The sequence below is a fragment of the Meleagris gallopavo genome, chromosome Z (assembly GCF_000146605.3).
Source record: "Meleagris gallopavo isolate NT-WF06-2002-E0010 breed Aviagen turkey brand Nicholas breeding stock chromosome Z, Turkey_5.1, whole genome shotgun sequence".
Classification (NCBI taxonomy): Eukaryota; Metazoa; Chordata; class Aves; order Galliformes; family Phasianidae; genus Meleagris; species Meleagris gallopavo.
In genome coordinates, this window is record NC_015041.2 from 23,994,141 (window position 1) to 24,016,874 (window position 22,734).

Consider the following 22,734-nt stretch of genomic DNA (forward strand, 5'->3'; position numbering starts at 1 on the left):
TATATATATATACACATACTTGTGTGCACTTCGCAGCATTTGAAAAACTATTCATTAGCTTTTAGGAAGTTAAATGAGATGTAGTGCTGAGGGTAAATCAGCAGGATGCTGTTTTGCTCTGAGCTGCAGTTGTATTTCTGCCTCCAGCACTGTGTGCACCCATACAGCACTGTATTTGTGTCACTGCCTAGTTTACGGAGACATAGTTTCTTACCCATGTGCTCATTTTGTTTCTTTTCTTCCAGAAAAAGAGGAAGTTATTATAAATGGAAAAGATGAAAATGAACGGAAATACCCCTATTTTGTGGAAACACCTTATGGCTACCAGCTAGACTTGGATTTTCTGAAGTACGTGGACGATATACAGAAGGGGAATACCATTAAGAAATTAAACATCCAAAAGAAGAGGAAAGCAGTACCAGCCTCCACAAGTACCAAGAACTCTGGTGGCCATTGTGGCGACTGGACTTCCACAGAGTCTCTATCTTCTTCAAACAGTGATGAGAACAAGCAGTCTTTCTTGGCAACAAGGAGTCAAGTAACCTCCTCTGTGTCTGTGAGACCATTGGCTTCCCTTGAGGCATCTCCCTCCTATTTAACCATCCCCGAGAGTAAGCAACTCCCTCCTCCTTCCCCTCAGCTTCCTCGGCATAACCTCCATGTGACAAAAACCCTCATGGAAACACGCAGACGACTTGAACAGGAGAGAATGATGCAGGTAATGCCAGGAGATGTCCGTAGGCCCCGACTTTCCAGCTTTGGGGGCATGGGCTCAACGAGCTCCTTGCCTTCTTTCGTTGGGTCCAGTGGGTACGGTCACTTGCCTCAGCAGCTCCACAATGGCTACCAGGGGAATGGAGACTTTGGAGCCTGCTTTGGTTCCTCTTTGGGCAGCTCCATCCGGCACAGCCCAATGAGTTCAGGAATTTCCACACCAGTCACCAATGTGAGCCCGGTGCATCTGCAGCAGATCAGGGAACAAATGGCAATTGCCCTCAAGCGCCTCAAGGAGCTTGAGGAGCAAGTAAAGACCATTCCTGTGCTGCAGGTCAAAATCTCAGTGTTACAGGAGGAAAAGAGGCACATGATGGCAGAACTCAAAAGCCAAAAGAAATCCAGTCAAAATGACATGTATGGCTTCAGAAAAAGATCGTACAGTGCAGGAAACGTGGAGCAGTGGGAGCACCTGTCTCAGGTGCGAAGAGGAGGAGAGCTTTATATCGACTGTGAGGATGAGATGGAGAGTGCGGAGCAGAGCTCTCGGAGGGTAGAGGAGTTCAGGCAGTTGACTGCTGAAATGCAGGCTCTGGAGAAAAAAATCCAGGACAGCAACTATGAGGTTCCATCGAACCTTAGAGAAAGCCTGACAAAAGAAAGCCGATCTGTTGCTGTTGGTGCTGATGAAAACATGAACGATGTGGTTATCTACAACAGATCTTCAAGGCAGTACAGAGAAGTAGCTGTGGGGACAGAGAAAGAAATGAGAGAGTCGGGGGTCGGGGTGACAGAGGCCATGCTTGGCTTGTCGACAGAAGCTGAGAAAGAAATAGAGCTTCAGCAGCAGACCATTGAAGCTCTTAAGGAAAAGATCTACAGGCTGGAGGTTCAGTTAAAGGAGACAACCCACGACAGGGAAATGACCAAATTAAAACAGGAGCTGCAGGCGGCTGGATCTAGAAAAAAAGTAGATAAAGCCGTGATGGCTCAGCCCTTTGTCATCAGTAGAATGGTGGAGGCTGTGGTACAAATGAGAGACCAAATGGTGGGAGACCATGTGCATGTTGCTGATTCGTCTGTAGGCAGCCATTTGCAAATGAGCAGTGTGGGCACCTCCTGCAGGCCAGCGGTACGGAGCACAGCGGCAGGCCCTGAGGTGCTCATGAGCCGCTGGCTTGTGAGGGAGAGGGCAGAGATGCGAGACCAATGCACAGGGAGGTGCGTGGAGCTGCTCGACAAGAAGGTGGGTGTGGAGACCAGCGTCTGCGAGACGGGTGTCAACACAGAGGAGTCTGTGGGTGACCTGAGTCTCTGTAGGACAGCGCGGGAGATCCAGGAGACGAGGTCGATTGGCTGTGGGGACTGCTCAGTGGATGTGATTATTTGTGCCCCAAAGGAGTGCATCTCCCGCCAGACAGCCACAGAGACTGTGTGCAGGGCAGAAGCCACAGTCATGGCTGTACCTTCCACAGCCACCCAGCAGACCAGCACAGCTGTAGAGATGGTGAGCCGGTGCACCAGTACGGAGGCACCGGTGGCAGTGGACTGTGGCACGAACGCTGTTCCAAGCAGCCGTGACCAGCAAACCAGCACAGTGAGTGTGGAGATGCGGACCGTGGCAGTTGGGGACGGTCGGGTGAAGGACATACATGCATCTGCTAAAACGCGTTCAGTTGGAGTAGGGACCTTGCTTTCCAGTCACCCTGGCTTTGAAAAAAACTCTGTGATAAAAACCAAAGACTGTGGTGTTGGGCAGATAAACATTAATGAGAACTATCTAGTTGGTCTTAAAATGAGAAGCATTGCCTGCGGTCCCCCTCCCCTGGTGGTTGTACCGACCAGTACCAGGAGCATTGGTGTTGGGGGTGAGCCAGTGTGCGAGTCCGTGAGCAGCATCCTGGAAAACCCACTGCCTCCAGCTGAGCTGAGGACAGGCTTGGATCACTATATCGAGCGTGTGCAGAAGCTGCTCCAGGAGCAGCAGATGCTGCTTGCCGAAAATTACAGCGAATTGGCAGAAGCCTTTGGTGAGCCACACTCCCAGATTGGATCGCTCAATTCGCAGCTGATCAGTACCCTCACATCCATCAATTCCGTCATGAAGTATGCCAGCACGGAGGAGCTGCGGAGCCTGGACCTTCAGAAACAGTGCATGGAGAGAAGTACTGCATTAGGTAAGCTGAGTGTTTGGCATATGTCTGTTCCTCTCCTTGCTAGCACGGTGGGTCTGTCAACTGTAAAAGCTTGCCATGTAGTGTTGAAGAGAGTATATAGTCCTCTCAGATAAAATGCAGAAGGTGGATTTGGTGTAGGGTGAACCTTCTCATTGTTTTTTCCAACCCGCTGCTGGGGAATGGATCTCAAGAACGGGACGCAGTTACTCATCTCACAGAAACAAGGCTCTGAAGGGGCAGATGTGATCGAATGCAGGATATACAAGAGAAGTATCTATAGGTACACCAGCCAAGGCACGGACTCCACTTCATAATGAAGTGTATCCGAGTTATTGTCTGTCTGGAATGTTGTCTTTCCCTTAAATTTAGAATGCAATTTTAAAAAGGCACATGCAAGTCACGTTCAGCATTTGTGTCAAGCTAACTTGTTTTCCACAGTCTGCAGCGAATCTCCCATTTCCTCCATTCCTTATACTTCGCAGCCAGGGAGCTGTGGGGTGCTTTCCCCTTTCCAACAATGTCAATTGCTTTATAATGGACAACTCCAGAGTGGCTTCACAGAAACCACATCTTGCATTTTCTTTGTTCCAATAAGTGTTTGTCCTAATCCCTAATTAGGGCCTAATGTTTGAACGGCATAACCTGTAATTACTTTTGGAGGTTTTGGTGACAATCAGGAAAGGCCAGAATTGAGGTTTAAGTACTCCTTCCATTTTATGTATTAACTGTAAAATCTGTACAATTAATTTGAGGGATTTCTTTGCTTCCTGGGGTAATACTGCATTCTGTTTGGTTTTTGCTTGGTTGCTTGGATTGCTTTGGCTTGGTTTTGCTGGTGTTTTTTGGGGGGCGGGGGGGAGGAGAAATGGTCTGATGGTAAATTACAAAAGAATGTTCTGCTGGTGAATCCAGCCACGTAACTATTACGTGTGAGAGTGTTAGCTTACTGGACATGAGGCTACCAATGATTAGCAATGACTTAGAGTCTTCTTGGTCTCACTACAGTGAGAAGTTAAGGAAATGGAAAAAATGTGAGCAAATGCATCTGTATGATGGGTGCTGAATCGAAAAAAAAAAATATTGAGTAACTGTTGTATAATGTCAACATAATAATATTGGCTAGTGCACTGCTATATAAAGCTCTTCCACCTTATTTACTGTCTTAAAACTTACCTGTTCTTGTTAAAAGGCAACTTGGTACATCTGGTTATTTTCAATGTTCACATGCTAAATTGAATCATCCATTAATTCTGTGAAGTAAAATGTTTAGCATCTCATAGGAAAGCAATAAGCAACTTTTATGTAGCAGTAAAGAAAATGGATGATATCTGCCTATGCACATTCAATATGATAACTGTATCTGCAATATTGCTATCCTCCTGGTATTCATTTTATATTTTGGGCTTCTTGTAAATAATGAGTATCTACCAAATACCAGGAATGTTCTTAAAAAAACAGCGAACCAGATTTTTAATAGCTGTAAATCCTCAGTTTCTTTCCCTGCTTTTACTGCACAGTATCAAATGTGTAGTCTGGAGACCCAAAAGTATTTAGACACAAGTGGAGTAATGGCTCGTGTTTTACTAAAGTTATTCTTGCTTGGATTCAGATTTCACATTCTTGACAAAATTATTTTGGAATAATTTTATTTTAACATGTAATGCTATTATCTTTAGTGGCATATGCTGAGTGTAAAATCTCTTATTTTTAGTCCCTCGTGAGAAGTAAAGCTTTGACTTAATGCATAAATCACGCTTTGGGCTATAACAGCTTAGACCCATGAAGAATTAGAATAAGAGGAGGTCATAAGCCTGAAATGTTTCCCCTTCTGTTCCTATTAATTTTGAAAATACTGTTTATTACAGTTATCTCCTTTCTGCTTATTTCTGCTGCTTTAAAGGACTTTTTTTTTTTTGTAAAAGGCTTTTTGCTGAATGTTTACTTCTGCAAGCAGTAGTGGAACTAATAAAGTTTGTGCTCGCAGATTGATACTGTACAGAGCTATCTGAGCTCTTACAGTGTCTTTCCACTTGATTAATGTTTGGGATAGGGCTTTTTTGACATCTTGTGAATGAACTCAATCAGCACTCCTTTTTCCATGCTAGGTATCTCAGCCTTATATATCTGAAGCTTGTATAAATACAAAAAATTAAGTTTGAATTGTTGAAAGAGACATGGCCTCACAAACTTTGGCTTCTTAGAAAAACAGGCTGAATGCAGAGGCAGAAGCTGCTGTTTTCAAGTTAGCAGCAGGAGTGTCGTAATTAATGTTGTATTCAAACTCCCTAGGAAGTGCCTGCTGGAGGCAGGTACATGTTGGGCAGAAGTACTGAAGCTATCTCTGAGGCGTATAGTTTTGTTGCAGCAGCATCTGGACAGTTTGCTCTGTTGAAATTAAGAAGTTATGGCTACAGATACAAGTTTGCACATCGGTCAAATTCTGTTCTTTGTACAGATTTTTCTCATTTATCCCTGTGGAGAAAGGGCAGAGATGCCACTGATCCCACAGTTTATAAAGGTTTGTGAGCAGTGATGGCAGTACAGGTGACAGAGAGCTGGACCAAGTGAAGTGGGGCATGGGCTGCATCTATGTCTTTCCTTCCTGGAAGCATGGGATTATCTCGGAAGTGGGTCTGTCAGCCATCTGTGTATTGCTGCTGCAAAATAAACATCTTCACTTCCGTAACTAAGCAACTCCTATTTACATAGGCACTGTCTTTCAGAAGCCGTAGTGGCGTCAGGGAAATTAAACCTGCTGCCCAGACAAACCAATTTCCACTCTGCACGGTGATTTTAGCCAGCATTGGTATCAGGTCTGTCCAGATGTGGGTTACAAACCTCGATGCTTACTGATCTTTATTCTTTGTGCAGCCAGACTACAGATCTAGAAGAGAAGAAAGTCTGCTTTGTTTTTCCATTTATTATTAAAGAGTTGTTTACAAGTTTTTAAAAGTTACATTTGACTGCATGTGATGCATTTTGTAAAACATTAGCTGGAAGCTTGATGTGACTTGTAGTTTTTTTTATTACATGAACTTTTCACAAAGAAGTGTTTTAGGTGAATGTCTTTCACAGGCAAGTAATTGGCAGTGTTGTTTGTTTAAAACAACTGTTCTATTCTTGCAGTGAAAGATTTCCTGAGCATATTTGGTCTGAAAATGACTGATTCTTGGACTCAGAAATTTTACATTCACTTTTTGAAACAATCACTGGTATTTGCAAGAATGGAGGCAACTTCTTGAAATGAAGATTTGAGGGAGAGAATGAAGTGGGTATCAAGTGGTTTTGAAGAGGCTCATGGGGCTTACGTAAATGTGACGTGCCATTTGGTGAAAAGATCTTCCTGGATTTTCTACTCCAACTTCCACTGAGAGCTGAGAAGGCAAGCAGAGTGACAGGGAAGGATGATGGTATGAGATGCCTTTTGTTGTCCAAAGCTGGTGTGTACCATGAGTGATACACAGGTATTGAAGCCATGATTGTCTCATTCTTGGCATCATTCATCATACAAAAACAGGAGTGAATTGAAGAAGGCTGTTTTTACTTCTCTACCCTTCTGTATGACAAATTTGTAGACTTCTGTCTTCAGAGACTGTCCTTGGTGATCACTCGCCCTAATCCTGGCAGCATAGGTCATGCTAGTGTAGCTGGGGACTTGAGGCTTGCCTGATTCACAGGGGCATGGGTCTGTACAAGGTGCTGGCATATGACAGTAATTACCTATTTCTAGACAACTAAATGAAACCTTCAGCTTCAGCTATTGACACAGATGCGTATCTTAATCAGGTTTAGGTTTCTGTACAGATGTGCTTGCTTACCTCTGCTCTCTCTGCTAGGAAGAAAGGGAATGATGTATGTTTTTAATATTCCGTGAAAGGCAAGGCAAAGTGCAAAGCAGTGACACATATGTCCCATCTGTATTCCAGATGAACTGTATTTCTTCCCATGTGTTGGTCTGGCATCTCCAGGAATATGGTGCCTCTTGTACATTTTTCTGCATCTACTGACATGCTGCTAGTTGCAGTATGCAAAGCTTAAATTCCCATGTCATTTGAAAATGGTAGTGACCTCTGTATTAGGAGTTGAGAGGTTTAGCTGGGTTTTGTTCTGTTTTAAATACCCATCCATTTGTATCAGAAGAGAAGCAGAGATCTGGTCAGTAATTGTCCTGTAAAGATATTATTCAAGTTAATCTCCATAAACCTCTTTAAAGAGGTTTGACATGCCATCCTTGGTCATGTGTTAGCACAAGCTTATTGCTGCTATCATTATTATCATCAGAACATTTGCTGTTTTCATTCAGTAGCAGCATGAAATGTTTAACTGTTTCCTCATTTCTACTACAGCTGATAAAGAGTAGAAATTGTAAATGGTTGTTTTGTTTTTGTTTGCTTGTGTCTTTGTTTCTGAATTGCTGCCTTAGAGAGAATACTGGTTTCTCTGCTGGAGTGTCTTTGGTAAAATCCCTGTTTCCTCCCTACACTGTGGCACAGGAACATGATGTTCTGACGTTGAGCTTTGTTTAGAGTTTAACTCCCATGGTAACGGGCACAACTGTGCATATTTAATGTGAGAAGATTGCCATATTTCCAGGAAAGTGCTGTCATAGTCAAGGTACAATAAAGCATCAGCTGAGAAGATAAACTGAGAAGATAAACTGAGAAGAAGGTAAAGCTGAGGAAGGAAAAAATAAAAATCATACTGATTATTGCTGTGCTCAGCATCGTGAGGTGGTTTGATCCACCACTTGTCGGAGAAAATAGGGTGGTTTTCACTTTGCTCCCCTTGTTCTGTCCAAATAAGTGTCATTTTTTTTTCAGTTGTTTAGTCTTGTTGAATTAAAGGAATCAGTTTCCAGTTTCAGCATGCCAGCTCCACAACCAAGTGTGGGATGAAAAGCTGCTTCTCAGCATGAAGAAGATGGCTGATGTGAGAGTGACAGTGAAACTGAGATTCTTTCAGTTGGACAGGCTAGAACCTTTCTATGAGGCCTACTCCAAAAATACTGCCTCCTATTTGGTTGGTCCGTGATGCCAGAAGTGGATATTGGTAGCATGGCAGCAGAGGCTGAACCTTCCCACCAATATCCCACTGCTTTTTGTTGCTGTGTAACAGATGGCAGCGGATGGGCACTCTGACAGAATGGCATGTGACATGGAAGTACATATGAAGCAAAGATGTGTCATTGTATTCCTCCTTGTGGAAAAAGTGGCGCCCACTGACATTTATCAATGTTTACTGATTGTTTCTAGAGACCAACCAATGGAGATGAGCACAGTGAGGTGGTGGGTGGTGTGTTACAGCTGCAGTGACAGTGACATGAAAGCCATGTTCCTGATGGCCATGCACAGCTGTCACAACACAGAATGACAAGCATTTAAATCGGCTCATCTGCATGAATTGGTGGATTATGGCCAGAGAATTGTGGATGGAGATGAAATTGGCTTCAGTGCATTGCAGACAATGGTGGAAATGTTGGAATGTTGAAATGTTTGCACCAGGTGGGTCCCATGAGTGCTCACCCAGGAACTCCATATGTAAATTTGTCAGGACTTGTTGAGCTAATACCAGGTGACAGTCTCTTAGATCACATTATTACCAGTGACATGATGTGGTATCACCACCATGAGTAAGAGTCAAGATAGTCCATGGAGTGGTGATGTGTGAATTCCCCATCAAAAAAAAAGTTCAGGATGCAGTCCTCAGTGGGTAAAGTGGGTAAACTGTCTTTGGGATAGGAAAGGGATGGTATTCCAGACTTCATGGAACCTGGACAAACCACCAGCTCTGACCGCTGCATCACAACACTGACTAAGCTGAAGGCTCGAACTTTCGGAGTCCAGCCAGAGAAGACGTCTTTCTCTTGCAGCATGATAATGCCAGGCCCCACGCCAGTTTGAAGACCAAGGAGTATGTTGCCAGTCTTGGCTGGACTGTCCTACCACACCTGCCGTATAGTTTGGATTTGGTGCTCCTCACTTCCGTCTGTTTGGGTTGATGAAAGAAGAACCCTGTGGGCGACGTTTTCCTAGCAGTGATGCTGTCATAGCAGCTGTGAAACCTCTGCTGGTACAGATGATACCAGATCATCTGAGGTACTAGACCATCATGACCAGATGATGGAGGTATTACTTTCAGAGCGACCTATTAAAAGGAACGGTGTCCCTGGGAGCAGCTGGCAGTTACAACATCTGACTGTGACAGGGCTTGAAGTGACTGTGTCTTCTTTCAGCTTATCACATAAGAAGGCCATATGTATCAATTTTTCAATACAGTTATTGTTTTGAAGATAACATATTTGTGAGATTGATGGGTTAATGTCAGTTGTTATGAATGTTTGAACAGGGTGTGTTTGCTCATCACTGCCTCTTTATTTACCTTGGTAGAATATTGTTGGTTTTCTTTGTTTCCATTAATAGTTCCAGTGCATAGACTAAATGAAACTGAACTAAAGCATATGTGAAAAAATAACTTCTTAAGGAGAAAGCAGCATAGTAAATTTTAAGACTGCTGTAGAGCATTTCTTGCCTGCAGTAATTTCGTAGTGTTCTGAGTGCTATAATGAAAAATTCATGCAGAATGTTAGAGAAATTTTGTAGCTATATATACTACAGACAACACTCATACAGTGTCTTTAACAAGTTTCAAAAGTTGGTATAGACCAGGCTGCCATGAATTGAGTGTAAATCCAGGGAAAAAAAGTACTTTTTGTTCCAGTTCTCTCAACCAGCCTACCACTGGTTGGCTCATGGCTACTTATGCTGTGATAGATGGGAGGTGAGGTCTGCAGTCAGGAAAGGAAGTAGTGTGTTAGTAATGAAAACAGTTCCTAGGTGCCAGAGATGGCATGTGTTAATCTGATGTTGATGTACAGCAGTTTTGCTGTCCCTCTGGCTTAAACTGATGGGATGTACCAAAAGAACACAAGTGATTTAGGAGAGGAAGTTCCTTATGAAAAATTAAAAACAGGTGTTCTTGTTCCTTCAAACCACTGGGACTGGACTGATGAAGAAACTTTAGTGACTTGTTTCCCTCTGAAATTGATGAGAATAGCTTTCTGCATGTGGGTTTATGAATGATTGAAGTCTGCAAGTTTCTTGTTTTATCATGCTTCTAAATGACCTCTGAACTTTTCAAAGATCCTTTATTATATTGCAGAGTACGGTTACAAATTCCTGGAAGTTACCAGCTGTGGCTAACTGCGCTGTACCAATACTTAGAATCTAATGTAAAATTTGCCTTGTTTGTCCACAACAATAAACAAACAGAAATCAGCATGGTCAGTGTACCTGAAGGCAGCCTGGCGGCTGGAATGGCTGTGATCAATCTGTTGGCAGCTGAGAAGGATTCTGTGCGAGGTCTTCACTTATTTCTCCCACAGCTTCCTTGAGTATTTCTTGGTGAAGAGGAAGGGCAGTGTTCCTTGCAAGCAGACTGAGATCAAGTGGGCATGCCTGAGATCTGTGTGAGCTGAGATGGAGAATCTATTTTGTGGCCCATGTGGACTCATGATAATCTTCAGTCAGGGCTTCATTTCTGCTCACGAGGAACTTGTGGCACATCCAACCTTGTCTCCTGCCCGTGGCCTGGCCAAGGGGGGACTTGGCTCATGACACTTTCTTCTTTCCTTCAGTTGTTGGCTGTGGTTCTGAGGAGCACAGCAGCTTCCTTAATCCCCTTTTCAGCTGCTGCAGTCGAAGCATCTTTTTCAAGATGTAGACTGTTTTGCAAAGGCGAGCAACTGAAAGCTAGTGTTAAATGCTAGCTCATAGCTTATAACATTAATGCTGTGTTGGGTTCTGAGCTCTCTTTCCTTGAACTTTGGGTGCTGTAGGCGCAGTGAGTGCTTGTGTCTTACAGCTAGGTTGGGAGAGTGGATGTACTGGCCAGTTTTCTAAGGCGAAGTTATTTTTGTGTGCTTCTCCTCACACCTTTGTGTTAAACCTCTTTTTTTTCAGGTGCAGGCAGCCGAGCAGGACCCTTTTCTTCTTTATTACAATTCACAGATAAGATGCCCCAGATAGCACCTTGAATGTGTCTTGTTCAGATTTTGTTCCACCACTGTCAGGTTTAGCCAGGAGAGGCTGTGACACAGAGGAAGGAGGTCTGCTCACTGCCATTTTGCTTTTGAGTCCTATCCAAACCTCTGAAGGGAAGCTCCTGAGAAGAACCTAGATGGGCCTGAAGCAATATTGCCACTGAGCTTGACATGGCTTATGGATATAGCATGTTGCTCCGAGGTGCCATCTCTTCACCCTGCCAGAGCCCTGCTGCTTGCCCTGATGCCTGGCAGAGGCTTCAGCTGACAAACTAGAGTGACTTTTGAGGCACTGTATCTGCATAGATGCAGATCCTGCTTTAAAGCAGTCTCACTGTGTTCCTCCATGTCCTCCTCACAGTGGTCAGTGTGTAAAGGCTGAAGCACATGGAGCTGCTTGGACCCACATTTATTTTTCGTCTTGTCCAAAACTGCTGCTCTGCTTTGCAAGTCCAGCAGCCCTGCCTTCTGCACCATCTGCCAGAGGAGCTGGGGTGAGGTTGGAGGAGAAGGGGCAGCCCAGCCTGTGCTAGCCTCACTGGCATCCCTGCCGTGCATCCCCCTGCTAGGTGCAGTGCATCTTGGTGCTGGGGGGCTAGCTGTGCCCAGCTGCCAGGGCAGGGCTGTTGGCTTAGCACCAGCATTGTATTTATAACCTACCGGACAAGGCTGGCCAAGGCAGCCACTAACGGTGACAGTGGGAAGTGGTTACTTTGTTTTGCAGTCTTTAATTACAGCTGTCACTGCTCTAAGCAAGTGGACAGAAAGGAGATGATTTCTTTGTTTTTCAGTTTGAAAATCTGTTGATTTTGGCTCAGTATTCCACACATTAATGGCTCCCTCTTGCACGGCTCTGTGGCTGGTTGATGAGGGGTGATGCTCACCACTGGGAAGAGACCTAATCTCAGTCACTGCTGTGAAGTGAGGATGGGTGGGAAGCAAGGCTGGATGTGACCACATGGTGTGCCTTTGAGTTCTGGGGACTGCTGCTTCAGCCTGGGCATGCGGGAGCATTGCTGCAGGGGTTAGTGCTTCTGCTGGACCGTGAGTTTGCTCTAGCCTTCACCCAGCATTTCAGTGAGAGGACAGAAGGTTTCAGCCCACCTTGTGCCTGATACAAGCATCAGCTCATCACTAGAGGGCTTGAGGCTTGCAGAGACCTACTGCCCTTGGTGAAGGGAAACTCATCCCACAGAAAACCTTGCACCTTTCCGCAGGGCAAAAGCTTTTTGGTGTCTGATCAGTGATCCAGCCTGTAGTGAGGTGTTTACTGATACCACGCCACGTATATCAGCAGACAGCCTGCCTGTCTCTGTTAGTGTTTAGATGGCAGCAGGGTGAAAGCTGAGCGGCACTGTACCAGTGCTGGTTGTTGCTGGGCACTGGCAATGGTAGAAGTGTGATCAAGGGTCAGTTCCATTTTTCTGTAGCTTGGAGAGGCTGTAAGCTGTAAGTGGTGGAATTGGCAATAGGTCCAGTGATAGGAAGTGCATGTTGGCTGAGAATGCAGAACCTAGGGGATGTGGATGGGAATTGACCAGAGGAAAAATGTAGTGAAGTTACAGGATTTGCAAAGATGAACTATGCTGTGTCCTTTTACAGAGGAAAGAAAGTGGAATGAAACCAGAAGAGGGAAAGGCTGTCTACAAGAGCAATGAAGATGTCAGATATGTTTTGTTTTAAAGAGAATACTTGAAATTTGCATTGATGCATCATGTTTGCGTCCTCTTTAGTGTCACTATTCCATCTGAATGAGGAAGCTGTAGCTTAATTCTTTATAAATACAAAGAAATTTTCTGCCTCCCCTGAAAGTTTAAACAAGCTTTGAAACAGAGCAGTAACGTTTCAAAATAAGTCAAATCCCAGGGTTTTTTTTCCCCTCAAAATACTGGGAAGATTACTTAAGGAATAATGTATGCGTTTAAAAAAAAGAAAGTATGTTTTGCAAACAGAAGTATTTGTGCAGCTTTGCAGAGCAGTCATAATAGCACAGCTGGAGGAGCTCAAGGGGAAACTATAAAAAGGTCTGTGCGTAATTAGTGCTGCCTTTTAAACACACAGAGGGAAAAAATGAGAGGATGCCAGCAAATTAGAAAAAAGTGTACAGCCCAAATGTTTGGGATTTAATTTAAATGTGACTACTAGCTCAGTGCAATCCTGTTCTAAAAATATATATATATAATGGGTGGGAATTCGTTGCAGTTTAGTAGAGTATGTAACTTTCAGCATTACTGGCATGCTAGTGCATGCAAACAGGAAAGCTTCCTGAAAAGTTTCTTCTTCTGTAGAAGAAGCAATTTCTTACTGAAAGAAAAAGTAAAGAAGGATGCAGCTCTTCCACCAGGATTCCTGCTTGTCAGGCAAGTCAGCAGGGAGCAGCTCATTGAGTCTTCAGTGAGTCTTTCCTGAGTCAGGTGGCAAGAGCCACGCTCCATGCAAGGACTGAGAGAGAAGGAAAAGGGGGGAATGTTCCTGCCATCCATTTTGAAGATAGTATCTGTACAGTTTTTCCTTGCATTGTATATTTTCTTGGAAAGAAAAACTTGGAGCTATTTTTTCAGCTTCTGAAAGCAGTTGCCATTTTCCTTCTGAGTCCATGTAACAGGGCATTATAAAGCACAAATGTTGCCCCCCCTTTTTTTTTCTTCCTAGTTTATTCTTTTTTTTTTTTTTTTTTTTCTTTTTTTTAATAGTGATGCTGATTATAGTGTTGCCCTAAAGGATTTGGTCTGACTTCTCCATGATTTATGCTGTCTTCCTCAACAGGTGCTACCGTGGAATACATCCCTCACGGCCAACTTGCAGACACCCACTTAACTTCAAATTTGCGAGCACTGAAGTTGGAGCAGGATGTAGTGCCTGCTCAGGAGGAGAAGTCGTCTCCTCTGGTGGAAGGTGTTCGAGGAAGGAAGTCCTTTTCTTCTCAGGACAAAACTCTAGCTGCAATTAACCTGACAGATGACCAACTTGCCTCTGGCCTTTATGGTAATAACTGGCTCGCATTCACCTTTCATCATGCTGATGCGTTTGAATATGAAACACAGTTAAAGCAGGCCTTTGGGATTCCCAAAACAGGCAAAAAAACTTGAAGTTATAGGGAAAATGGTGTCTTTCATGTCCAGACACTGGTTAAATTTTAAGTGAAAGAATTCAGTCTGTCAGTGAAACACCATTTAACGCTTTCACAAGGAGAATGTACTGCAAGAAAAGGGGTTAATAAAATAGTTTCAGAACAAAACAGAACTTGAACTTGTATTGAAGTTTTTCCTCTTTTATGCTTACAGATTGGTGTAAAAATAATTTTGGTTAATGCTAAAAATCTAAAAAACCAACCTTGACTACAACTCCCCAGACATAGGTTATTGTTACTCATGCTGTTCATACTAATGAGTTGCTTCTGGTAATGGGCTGCTGTCATTTGACACCAAGAATTAAGATTTTCTTGACAGAGCAGAATAATCCATTTCAGTACTGAAAATCTTCCTCAGGCAGCAAATAAAACAAAAAAAAGTTTTCTAGAAACATCTTAAAGATTGTCAGCATGTTGGAGGGTAAGAAAGCTAAACTCTCTAAGTCTTCTAATTACAGAGTTGGTTTTGAAATGTTTTCTATTTCCAGTGTGCATATAATGCCGTGACAGTATATATAAAAGGATCTCAAAGACCTGCTCAGCTGATAAATTAAACAGCAAGCTGTTTGTTTTGAAAAACTGAAAGCTGCAGCCATCAAAGCTGACTACACATTTGTACTGAAATACATGCTTTGCCTGTCTTTCAACAGTATGTAGTAACAATGAAAACACGCTCAAGTCTATCATGAAGAAAAGGGATGGAAAAAAGGATTTGAGCAACACTAAGAAGAACCTGCAGTTTGTTGGCATTAATGGCGGGTAAGGGGCTTGTCTTAAAAAGTTGAGTAATTACAGTGCTATCACAGTGGGAAGGAAAAGTCAGTGAGCTTATGCACGGGTTTTTCCTGTCCTTACGTCTGAGGTACATCCCCTGAGTTTAAGGGTAGGAAGATAGAATTGAGCATGTCAGCTCATCTTAATTCCCCTGAACCCTTTGTGTGTATGTGTGTGTGTTATCTAAAGTGGAAGCTGCAAGTCATACTTGGAGTCAGTCTGGAGTATCTGTACCTTAGGTCACTGCCAGATTTAGTGGAAAAATAGCGCAAACTCCAAGAGGCACAGGAATGCCTCTCAGTAAGTCAAACTTACATCTTTGGCAGCTGACAAGTGCAGCATTGTGCTATTAAACAACGCAGGAAGGAATGGCTTTGCCTAAGAATTAACTTTTCTGGTCTGGGGCTAGATAAATACAGAATCTTGATGAAACTAATAAGGAAATATTACTTCAGCTTTGCAGGATGTTGCAGAGATCTTTGAAGTGGTTTCACCAAGTTGTTTTTATATAGCTTTGTAAGCTCCTTCCTCAAGTTTTCCTTATTAAAGAGCTTTGTGCTGTATGTAGCCTAAATATTACAATTACTTCATTTCTTACATATTGGCTAAAAATATTATTACTTCTAGTGGAGGAATGTTGTGACTCATTTATCACTGTTGTGCATTAGAAAAATAGTCATAGTACATCAATTCATTGGGTGTTGAAGTTGGTGAGTTAAAGCAGTGTTTTACAGTCAGCATTATAATTATCCAAATCATTTATTTTTCGCCTAAAGCATCAGCATGGTTTTCATCTTCACAGAAAAAAAAGATTATGACTGTTGTCTTTAGAAACCTCCTCTCCTACTCGCCCACCAAGGCAACAATATAATTTACTCTTGTTAAACAAGAGTAATTTCTTCTGTGAGCTAAGGCAAGGGTGACAGGGTGTAAAGACTTTCATTTTAAAAAGCTTTTCCTTCTTTTATTACATGTCATGCCCCTAGTAATCACAATGACAGAATGAAGGGATTTGTGAGGAGATCTCAGTTGTCAGTAACAATTTAATAAGTAATCTCTCAGATTAAAAAAAAAAAAAGACTAATTTGGTATTGTTGTTTTCAGGTAAGAAAAAGCATGATGACGAGAATGGCTTTCCCCTGCTTTCTCAGTATTCCCATTGCTAGCAGCAAAAGGATGTCACGCTGTGGTTTCCGCTGTGCCATTATGGTGGTGTTTCAAAAATGAGCTTTCACATCGGGGTGTCTTTTGTTGATTGTACTTCGTGTGCATTCATACCTTCTTAAGTGCTTTTTGCAGTGAGTGATAGGATAAGCTTTGGGAAAGTTGTTTGACTACCTGCTGTTTTTCAAAACATGAGACAAACAAACAAAAGCCCTTCTAAGCTGCCTTAGTGTTTAATAAGGAATTAAGTGCCTTTGTTTTTCTGAAGAGAAGACGGGTGGGTACCAAACATTACTGAATGCAACTGAACCTGCATTTTGTCCTACCCCAGGTATGAAACTACATCCAGTGATGACTCCAGCTCTGAGGAGAGCTCCTCCTCGGACTCAGAGGAAGAGTGTGATGGCCACGTGTACCCCCATGGATGTGGTAGGGATGGGGAGCACACTGTGCTTGGCCCCCCAGAGACAAGTGCTGCAGGGACTGCAAAGGACAGGCCTCCCCTGGAGTGTGAGGCTGAGGAGGTGGAGATCAGGGAGAGGTAGGGTGCACCCTGCAAAGAGGTGATGGCAAAGAGGGGCACTGGGATGGTTTAGGTGGCCTCATGTATGTGAGAAGCCCAGTCTTTTCAAGCTGGCTGCTTGGTGGAGCTGTGTGAGAGCTGGCAGCCTGTGGAGCCACATGGGACTGAGCGTGGTCCATGCAAGCTGGTAAGTAGAGCATCTCCCAGCCCTGGAATGGGAGCTGCCAGAACAGCTCCTGCCTTGCAGCCAGCTCAGAAATTCACATTTCCTCGTAATTCTCAGAAAGGTGAATACTTTGATGTTGAAGTGCTGAGAGGAGAATTTAAATATGCTATGTGTTATGCTGTGTGTCTCAGGTACGAACTAAGTGAGAAGATGCTTTCTGCTTGTCACCTGCTGAAAAACAACATTGATGACCCCAAGGCATTGACCAACAAAGATGTGGTAAGCAGTACAGAGCAAAATTCTTGCTGTGCTACACAGGGAAATTATAGGGAGGTTTAGCTTCCTGTTTTATATGGCTGGAACCACTGTGGCTAGACAGAAAAGGATATCTTCTTTCCTGGAGGAGTCACTAAATGCTTTTTCTATCAGGAGACATTTGTCTAGAGAATGTGCTTGTGCTTGATGTGCTGCAGTGTCGTTGTCCTAAAGCACACGCGTAAAAATAGTAATGTGAAAGTGCAGTTCAACACATCCGTGCATTCCTGTGTTATTTCTGTAGTGTTGCTGTAACCCTGCTGCAGATGGTATTCAGTCCTCAGACTGGGAGGCGCACAGGATGAGGGGGCTGTTTCTGCCAATGACAGAAGCCCAGGGTCTGTTCTGAACATAAACAAGCTGCCTCTTCTTAAAGACAGAGATGCATACTTCCTTCTGTGTTTCTTGCTATGCTGGTAGCTTTTGTGTAGTGTGCAGTAGGGACAATGGAGGATTTGTTGCTTATACTGTCTCAAGAAACAGAGTTGTGTTTGCTGCATAAGGAATTGCCTGTGCTATTTTCTGAGGATGATCTCAAAGCAAAAAACACTGGTCACCACTTAGTGATATAAAACTATGTTTGCCATCTGCTGCAGTGGTGCTGTGATGTAAAATGCAGGAATCCAGTGCCAGTCTCCTCTATTGTGGAGCTTCTGCAACTTCCCAGAGAACCTAATACTGTGTGTGTATAGTTCGGATGTTTATGTGTCAGGAACATTTTGAAAGGTGGTTTAATATAGATGTGAGGGGTAACTTCATCCTGCTGTCAGTCCTTCAGAAATAGTTTAGGCATTCAGAGAACAAAGGCTTTTGGGCCCAGTTGGAGTTGAAAGTGTCAAAATTGCATAACCAGGTGATAATCTCTGCCTTCAAAGTGTGATACGAATTTACACATTACTTTTTTCTACTTAAAGTATTTGCCAACACAAGTGGTGCTTTGTAGCTGGAAATGGCAGACTAATCAGCTCTTGTTCTCTGTCTGGCTGTTGATAAAGAAGTCTTGTCCAAAAAGGGCAAACTTTAGTACAGTTAGGAATCTGTATAAACTTCCCCAGCCTTTTCCAACACCCTCAATATTTGCAGCAGCTGTTTGCATTAGAAAGAGCTGAAGCCCAATCCTATTGGGATGTCATAGATTACTGAAGTAAAAAATTGTTCTCTTTTAGTTATGCTTGTGATAGTGTGACTGCAAAGAATAATTTCCTAGTGATATTTTGCACTAGATCGTTTATAAAATTTAAAAAATAAAAATAGAACCAGGAGAACCCAAAAGTCATACTGTGTCACTTTATGACCACTTTCATATTCCAAGTCATCATATATGTGTTCTTAATTCAAATGGACCTTACAAGGTTTTATGAAGGAATACTGATGCAGATGAAAGTAAAATATTGTGCCTTCACCAGACATGAGCCCCCTCTAGGGCTGCTGGTACAGATGCTCTCTCTTGTCTCTAGAAGCTAGAGAAGCACACTGAGTATCTTCTCTGTAGAATTGTTCTTAAACTCATTGGTCACCTTGCAAGTAAGAATTTGTGAGGAGAGAGAACAGACATGGTGATCCTCACAGGAATTCCAACTGCTGAGAAACTGGTTCAGAAAATAAGAGCTGGCTGCAGCTGCAGAAGCCCGTGTGGCTCATGGCTGGGACTACTGTAGCTAGATGGTTCCCAGCAGACAGCTGTCTGGCCTATGGGGCTCTTGCTCCTTCATACCAGTGGGAAAGTTTATCCTCAGTATTTAACCTGCATCTCTTGTTGCAGCTTAAGTCCATTACTACTTCATTTGCCCATTCTGGAGATGAAAAACTGGTTCTCTTTTCTCATTACAACAGCCTTTTTCACTGTGAAAATGTTACTGTGTTCCTTTCCCTAGTTGTTCTTTCAGCAAAGCATCTCCAGTCCTTCCATCTCTTCCATACGCCAGAATTCCTTGACTAATAATCATTCTTGTTGCTTACCCTTGGAACCATTTTGAGTGAATATTTCTTGGTGTTTGGTCATCAGGATGATAAGGTCGTCCAACAGTCGAATTCACAGTGTAAGGCAGAGAAAGGGACTCCACTGCATGCTCTGCAAAATATTAACCTGTTTATTCATCACAAAACAGTGTTTGCCTGTTTCATGGCAGGTTCAATCTATGATCACCTGCAGTGCTCAGCTCTTGTCTTGCAGAGATTCTGTTCAGCCAGTTCTTCTATACTTAGTACTATATTTGACACAGTAGATGGGACTGCACCTTATTGGCTTTGTCTGCTGTTGTTTTAATACCTGCAAAATGTCTGTTCCCATTGCTCTTGCTTCTGGTATTGTTCTGGGGATAACCCCATCCTAAAATGCAGTGCCTTTAGAGGTGTATCACGTCTGAAAATCCAGTAAGTGAGAGGAGATGAATTGGTTTATCTTGAAGAGAGGTTTGGTTGGAGGAAAAGGTTCAGTCTACGCCTATTGTTTGTGAGCTGAATACTTTCTTCCCACGTTTGACTAAAAAAAGCCTAGTCTCCCACATCTCTGACTTGTGGTATGGCAAGTCCTTTAAATGGAATGCCCATATGTAAATTTTTCTGTCTTCCTTTTTGGCAGAGGTTTTGTTTAAATACCATCCAGCACGAGTGGTTTCGTGTCTCTAGTCAGAAGTCGGCTGTTCCTGAAATGGTTGGAGACTACATAACTGCTTTTGAAGAGATTTCTCCTGCTGTCCTCAGACATATCATCAATGTGGCGGATGGAAATGGGAACACAGCTCTGCATTACAGCGTCTCGCATTCTAACTTTGAAATTGTAAAGCTTCTTTTGGATGCAAGTAGGTTGACTGTTGGTGTATTTTTTATTTCATTACAGTTCTCACAGGTGGAAGTCTTGATGAGCAAGAGATAAAGTTCAGGCTTCCTTCAGCAGCAAAATGTTTTACTATTAATATTACATGGTGTCTTGCTTGGATATTACAGAATCCTTGTTTCTGCTGCTGGCTTTGGAAGTGATGGCTCTCGCAGGGTTAATGAAACACCTAAGTAAACACCCCTGGCTCTCAGACTGTAGTCAGATTTAGCAGCATCAGCCTCCAGCATTTTTATTTGGAAGCAGTGCAGCTGCTGCTCAGCCAAAAGTAGAGTGCTGGTGGGGAAAGATGCATTCAGATATAAACATCCGTGTTAAACACTCAAATCAGTTTGGCCTTATCTCACTAGAGCAGCACAGAGCTGTTTCTGGCCAATACTGGCATGTCTTTACTGCTCTCCTGAGAAATGTTGTGGCAGTTTGCCATACAAGAATATTTCCCTGTTAGATGAACAACATGATTTTGTTGTTTTTCATTGTTGCTTCTTTTCTCTCAATCGCCATGCAACACACATAGTACCACACATATGCTAAACCAGGAGGCAGTGAACAAGAGGTGTCGCATACTGCAGCAGATTCCAAGCAGGATATGATCTGTTTAGGCCTAATTTTGCTCCCTGACTGAAGTTTCTTTCTGAAAGCTAGTTACAAAACTCATCATGGTTGTGCAGCTCAATTAGGCCCTGCAACATGGCTGGATTGAAATGCGTTGCTTGTAAGCTGGAAGTGTTTACAAATCCAAAAGTACAGTGTTGGATAAACAAGGACCTTAATCATACAGATCTTAGCTTTAAGAAGCTTTAAGAGTCCATTTTGTCTGTCACAGAGGCAAAGAGTTCCTCAGCTGTAAAGCAAACACCACTTTGAAATCCCTGGATCTGTGTGAAGGCGGCCACTTAGAAAGAGTGACTCATGGTAGGGGAATGCAGGGAATGTCAGGGGGACGCTGAAGTGCAGCAGCAGGGCTACAGGGGAGAAAGAGACTGCTCATCTGCTTCAAGGAGTCTATTAGGGCAGCTTGAGCATGGTTATATTTTGCTGAAAGTCAGGACTGCTGTGTTTTGTAGCAGTCGTGTATCCCTGTGCAAACAGAAGTTCTTAACAGCAAAATACAACTATGGCTGGTGTCATGTGAGCAGAAGCATACTGCAGACATCACTTGAAAAATGATTTAAGATATCTTTCCTTCAGCTTTCAGTCTTCACCTGTGTGATGTCTGAGTGGTGACTGCACTCAGCTTTGCAGTCTGCATGTAGCACAGGCAGCTTATTAGCCCAGGAGCATCCATGCACTCGGTGAGAAGAGCAGCTGAGACAGGAGTTTCCTGTATCACCAGGCAGCGATACCCAGAAAATAAATTAGGAAAATACCCTTCTTCCTTTCATTAGCCACATAGAATAGGAGCCGAAAAGTGACCTCAGGAAATACATCTCTGCTAAAGTAGTTTAGTCAGGGAAGGAGAACATAAATTTCAACAATTATTAATTACTCATGAAGTAATATGTGTAGGAGAGTGCTATGTTCTGTGGTTTGAATGGCTTCCCAAGAGAGACTTCTGAAAGGAAGGTTGTGTTACATGTTGCAAGGCAGGACAGGTGATGGTTGGGGAATATGGAAAAATTTTCTTTTCTTAGACCTATTTTCTCAGATCTGCACTTGAGTGCTTCTGCAATGTTCTTTTCTCTTTTTTTATTTTATTTTATTTTATTTTATTTTATTTAAAAAAAAAAAAGTTTTGGCAATAAATCTGAAGAATTTCCTGAAACAGTTTTCTTGTTGGGGTACCTGTGATGCTATTTAGTCCTAGGTCTGGATACATTGTTTATGTGACTCTGAGTCCTTGCTTTCCAATACACTAAAAGCCCTGCTTTCTGGTAAACTTGTAAGAGCTGCTGGATTTCTTCAGAATGCTAGGAACAGAGATTTGGAGGTTAGAAGTGACTGAAAAGAAGAACTCTTTTCAGCTTCTAGCACTAGCCAGATGACTTGCTTGTATTTGTTACCAGAGCACCTTTTTTTTTCCAGAATCAAATACTCTGTGGAGCTGGAAACAGCCTTTAATTGTAAGGTCTTTTCTACAGTTCCAGAACGTTGTCAAAGTACTTGCAGGTCTTTAAAATAGTACCAGTTACAGGAAAAATGTTTGCACTGAGGAGAAGAGGCTTTTCCACTGACCATGTCACTGGACTGTTTTCACTTTGCAGTGGGCCTGCCCTCAGGAGAGGAGCTTAAAGACTGTACTCATTGTGCTCCTAGGATTTGGACTCATGACCCTGAAGGCTATGTCAAATTTCAGACCACTTGTTTTTATGAAAAAAAAAAACCTCTAAATGATGACATATAAAATATCTTTGTGTACTCCTTTGTGTCACACACATAGTATAAAAGGATGCTTTGCTTTCTCAGGCTCAAGAGCACCCCTGTTTATTTTTTCTTCTCCACTTTTCCTTGAATCACTTCCATTATGAGAGCAATTGATGCCCTTTTTTTCTGTAGTAGCCTGCTCTACTAACAGTTTATTCAGTTCGTTAGCACAATTGCTGCTTTTTGGGTTCCTACTTTCCAAAGAAATTATCTCATCCCTCTGCAGATGTCTGTAACGTAAACCATCAGAACAAGGCCGGCTATACCCCCATCATGCTCGCCGCTCTTGCAGCTGTGGAAGCTGAGAAGGACATGAGGATAGTGGAGGAACTGTTCAGCTGTGGGGATGTGAATGCAAAAGCCAGTCAGGTCAGCCAAACGGTTCACAGGACGGTGTTCCCACTCCTGTGATTTTATTCTTTTTTTCCTTTCCTTCCACACTCCAATCCTTTCTCTATTGGTATGGTATTTGCACTCATTGACTCTCACCCTTCAAATATTCAAATATTTGCTTTTTTTGTATTTGTTGATTT

At 42.9% G+C, this 22,734-nt stretch overlaps 1 protein-coding gene across 1 annotated transcript in view; it reads left to right on the top strand.

Annotated features, from left to right (window-relative positions):
* Positions 1 to 226: 226 nt before the first annotated feature.
* The window catches only part of KANK1 (KN motif and ankyrin repeat domains 1), a 404,522-nt gene continuing 382,014 nt past the window's right edge, over positions 227 to 22,734 (top strand). The window contains exons 1-7 of the mRNA XM_010725603.2: positions 227 to 2,891; positions 13,696 to 13,914; positions 14,710 to 14,818; positions 16,329 to 16,538; positions 16,878 to 16,965; positions 19,583 to 19,802; positions 22,428 to 22,570. Of these exons, the coding sequence (XP_010723905.2) occupies positions 677 to 2,891; positions 13,696 to 13,914; positions 14,710 to 14,818; positions 16,329 to 16,538; positions 16,878 to 16,965; positions 19,583 to 19,802; positions 22,428 to 22,570 (3,204 nt within the window). The 5' untranslated portion in view covers positions 227 to 676. The remainder of the gene's footprint in view (positions 2,892 to 13,695; positions 13,915 to 14,709; positions 14,819 to 16,328; positions 16,539 to 16,877; positions 16,966 to 19,582; positions 19,803 to 22,427; positions 22,571 to 22,734) is intronic.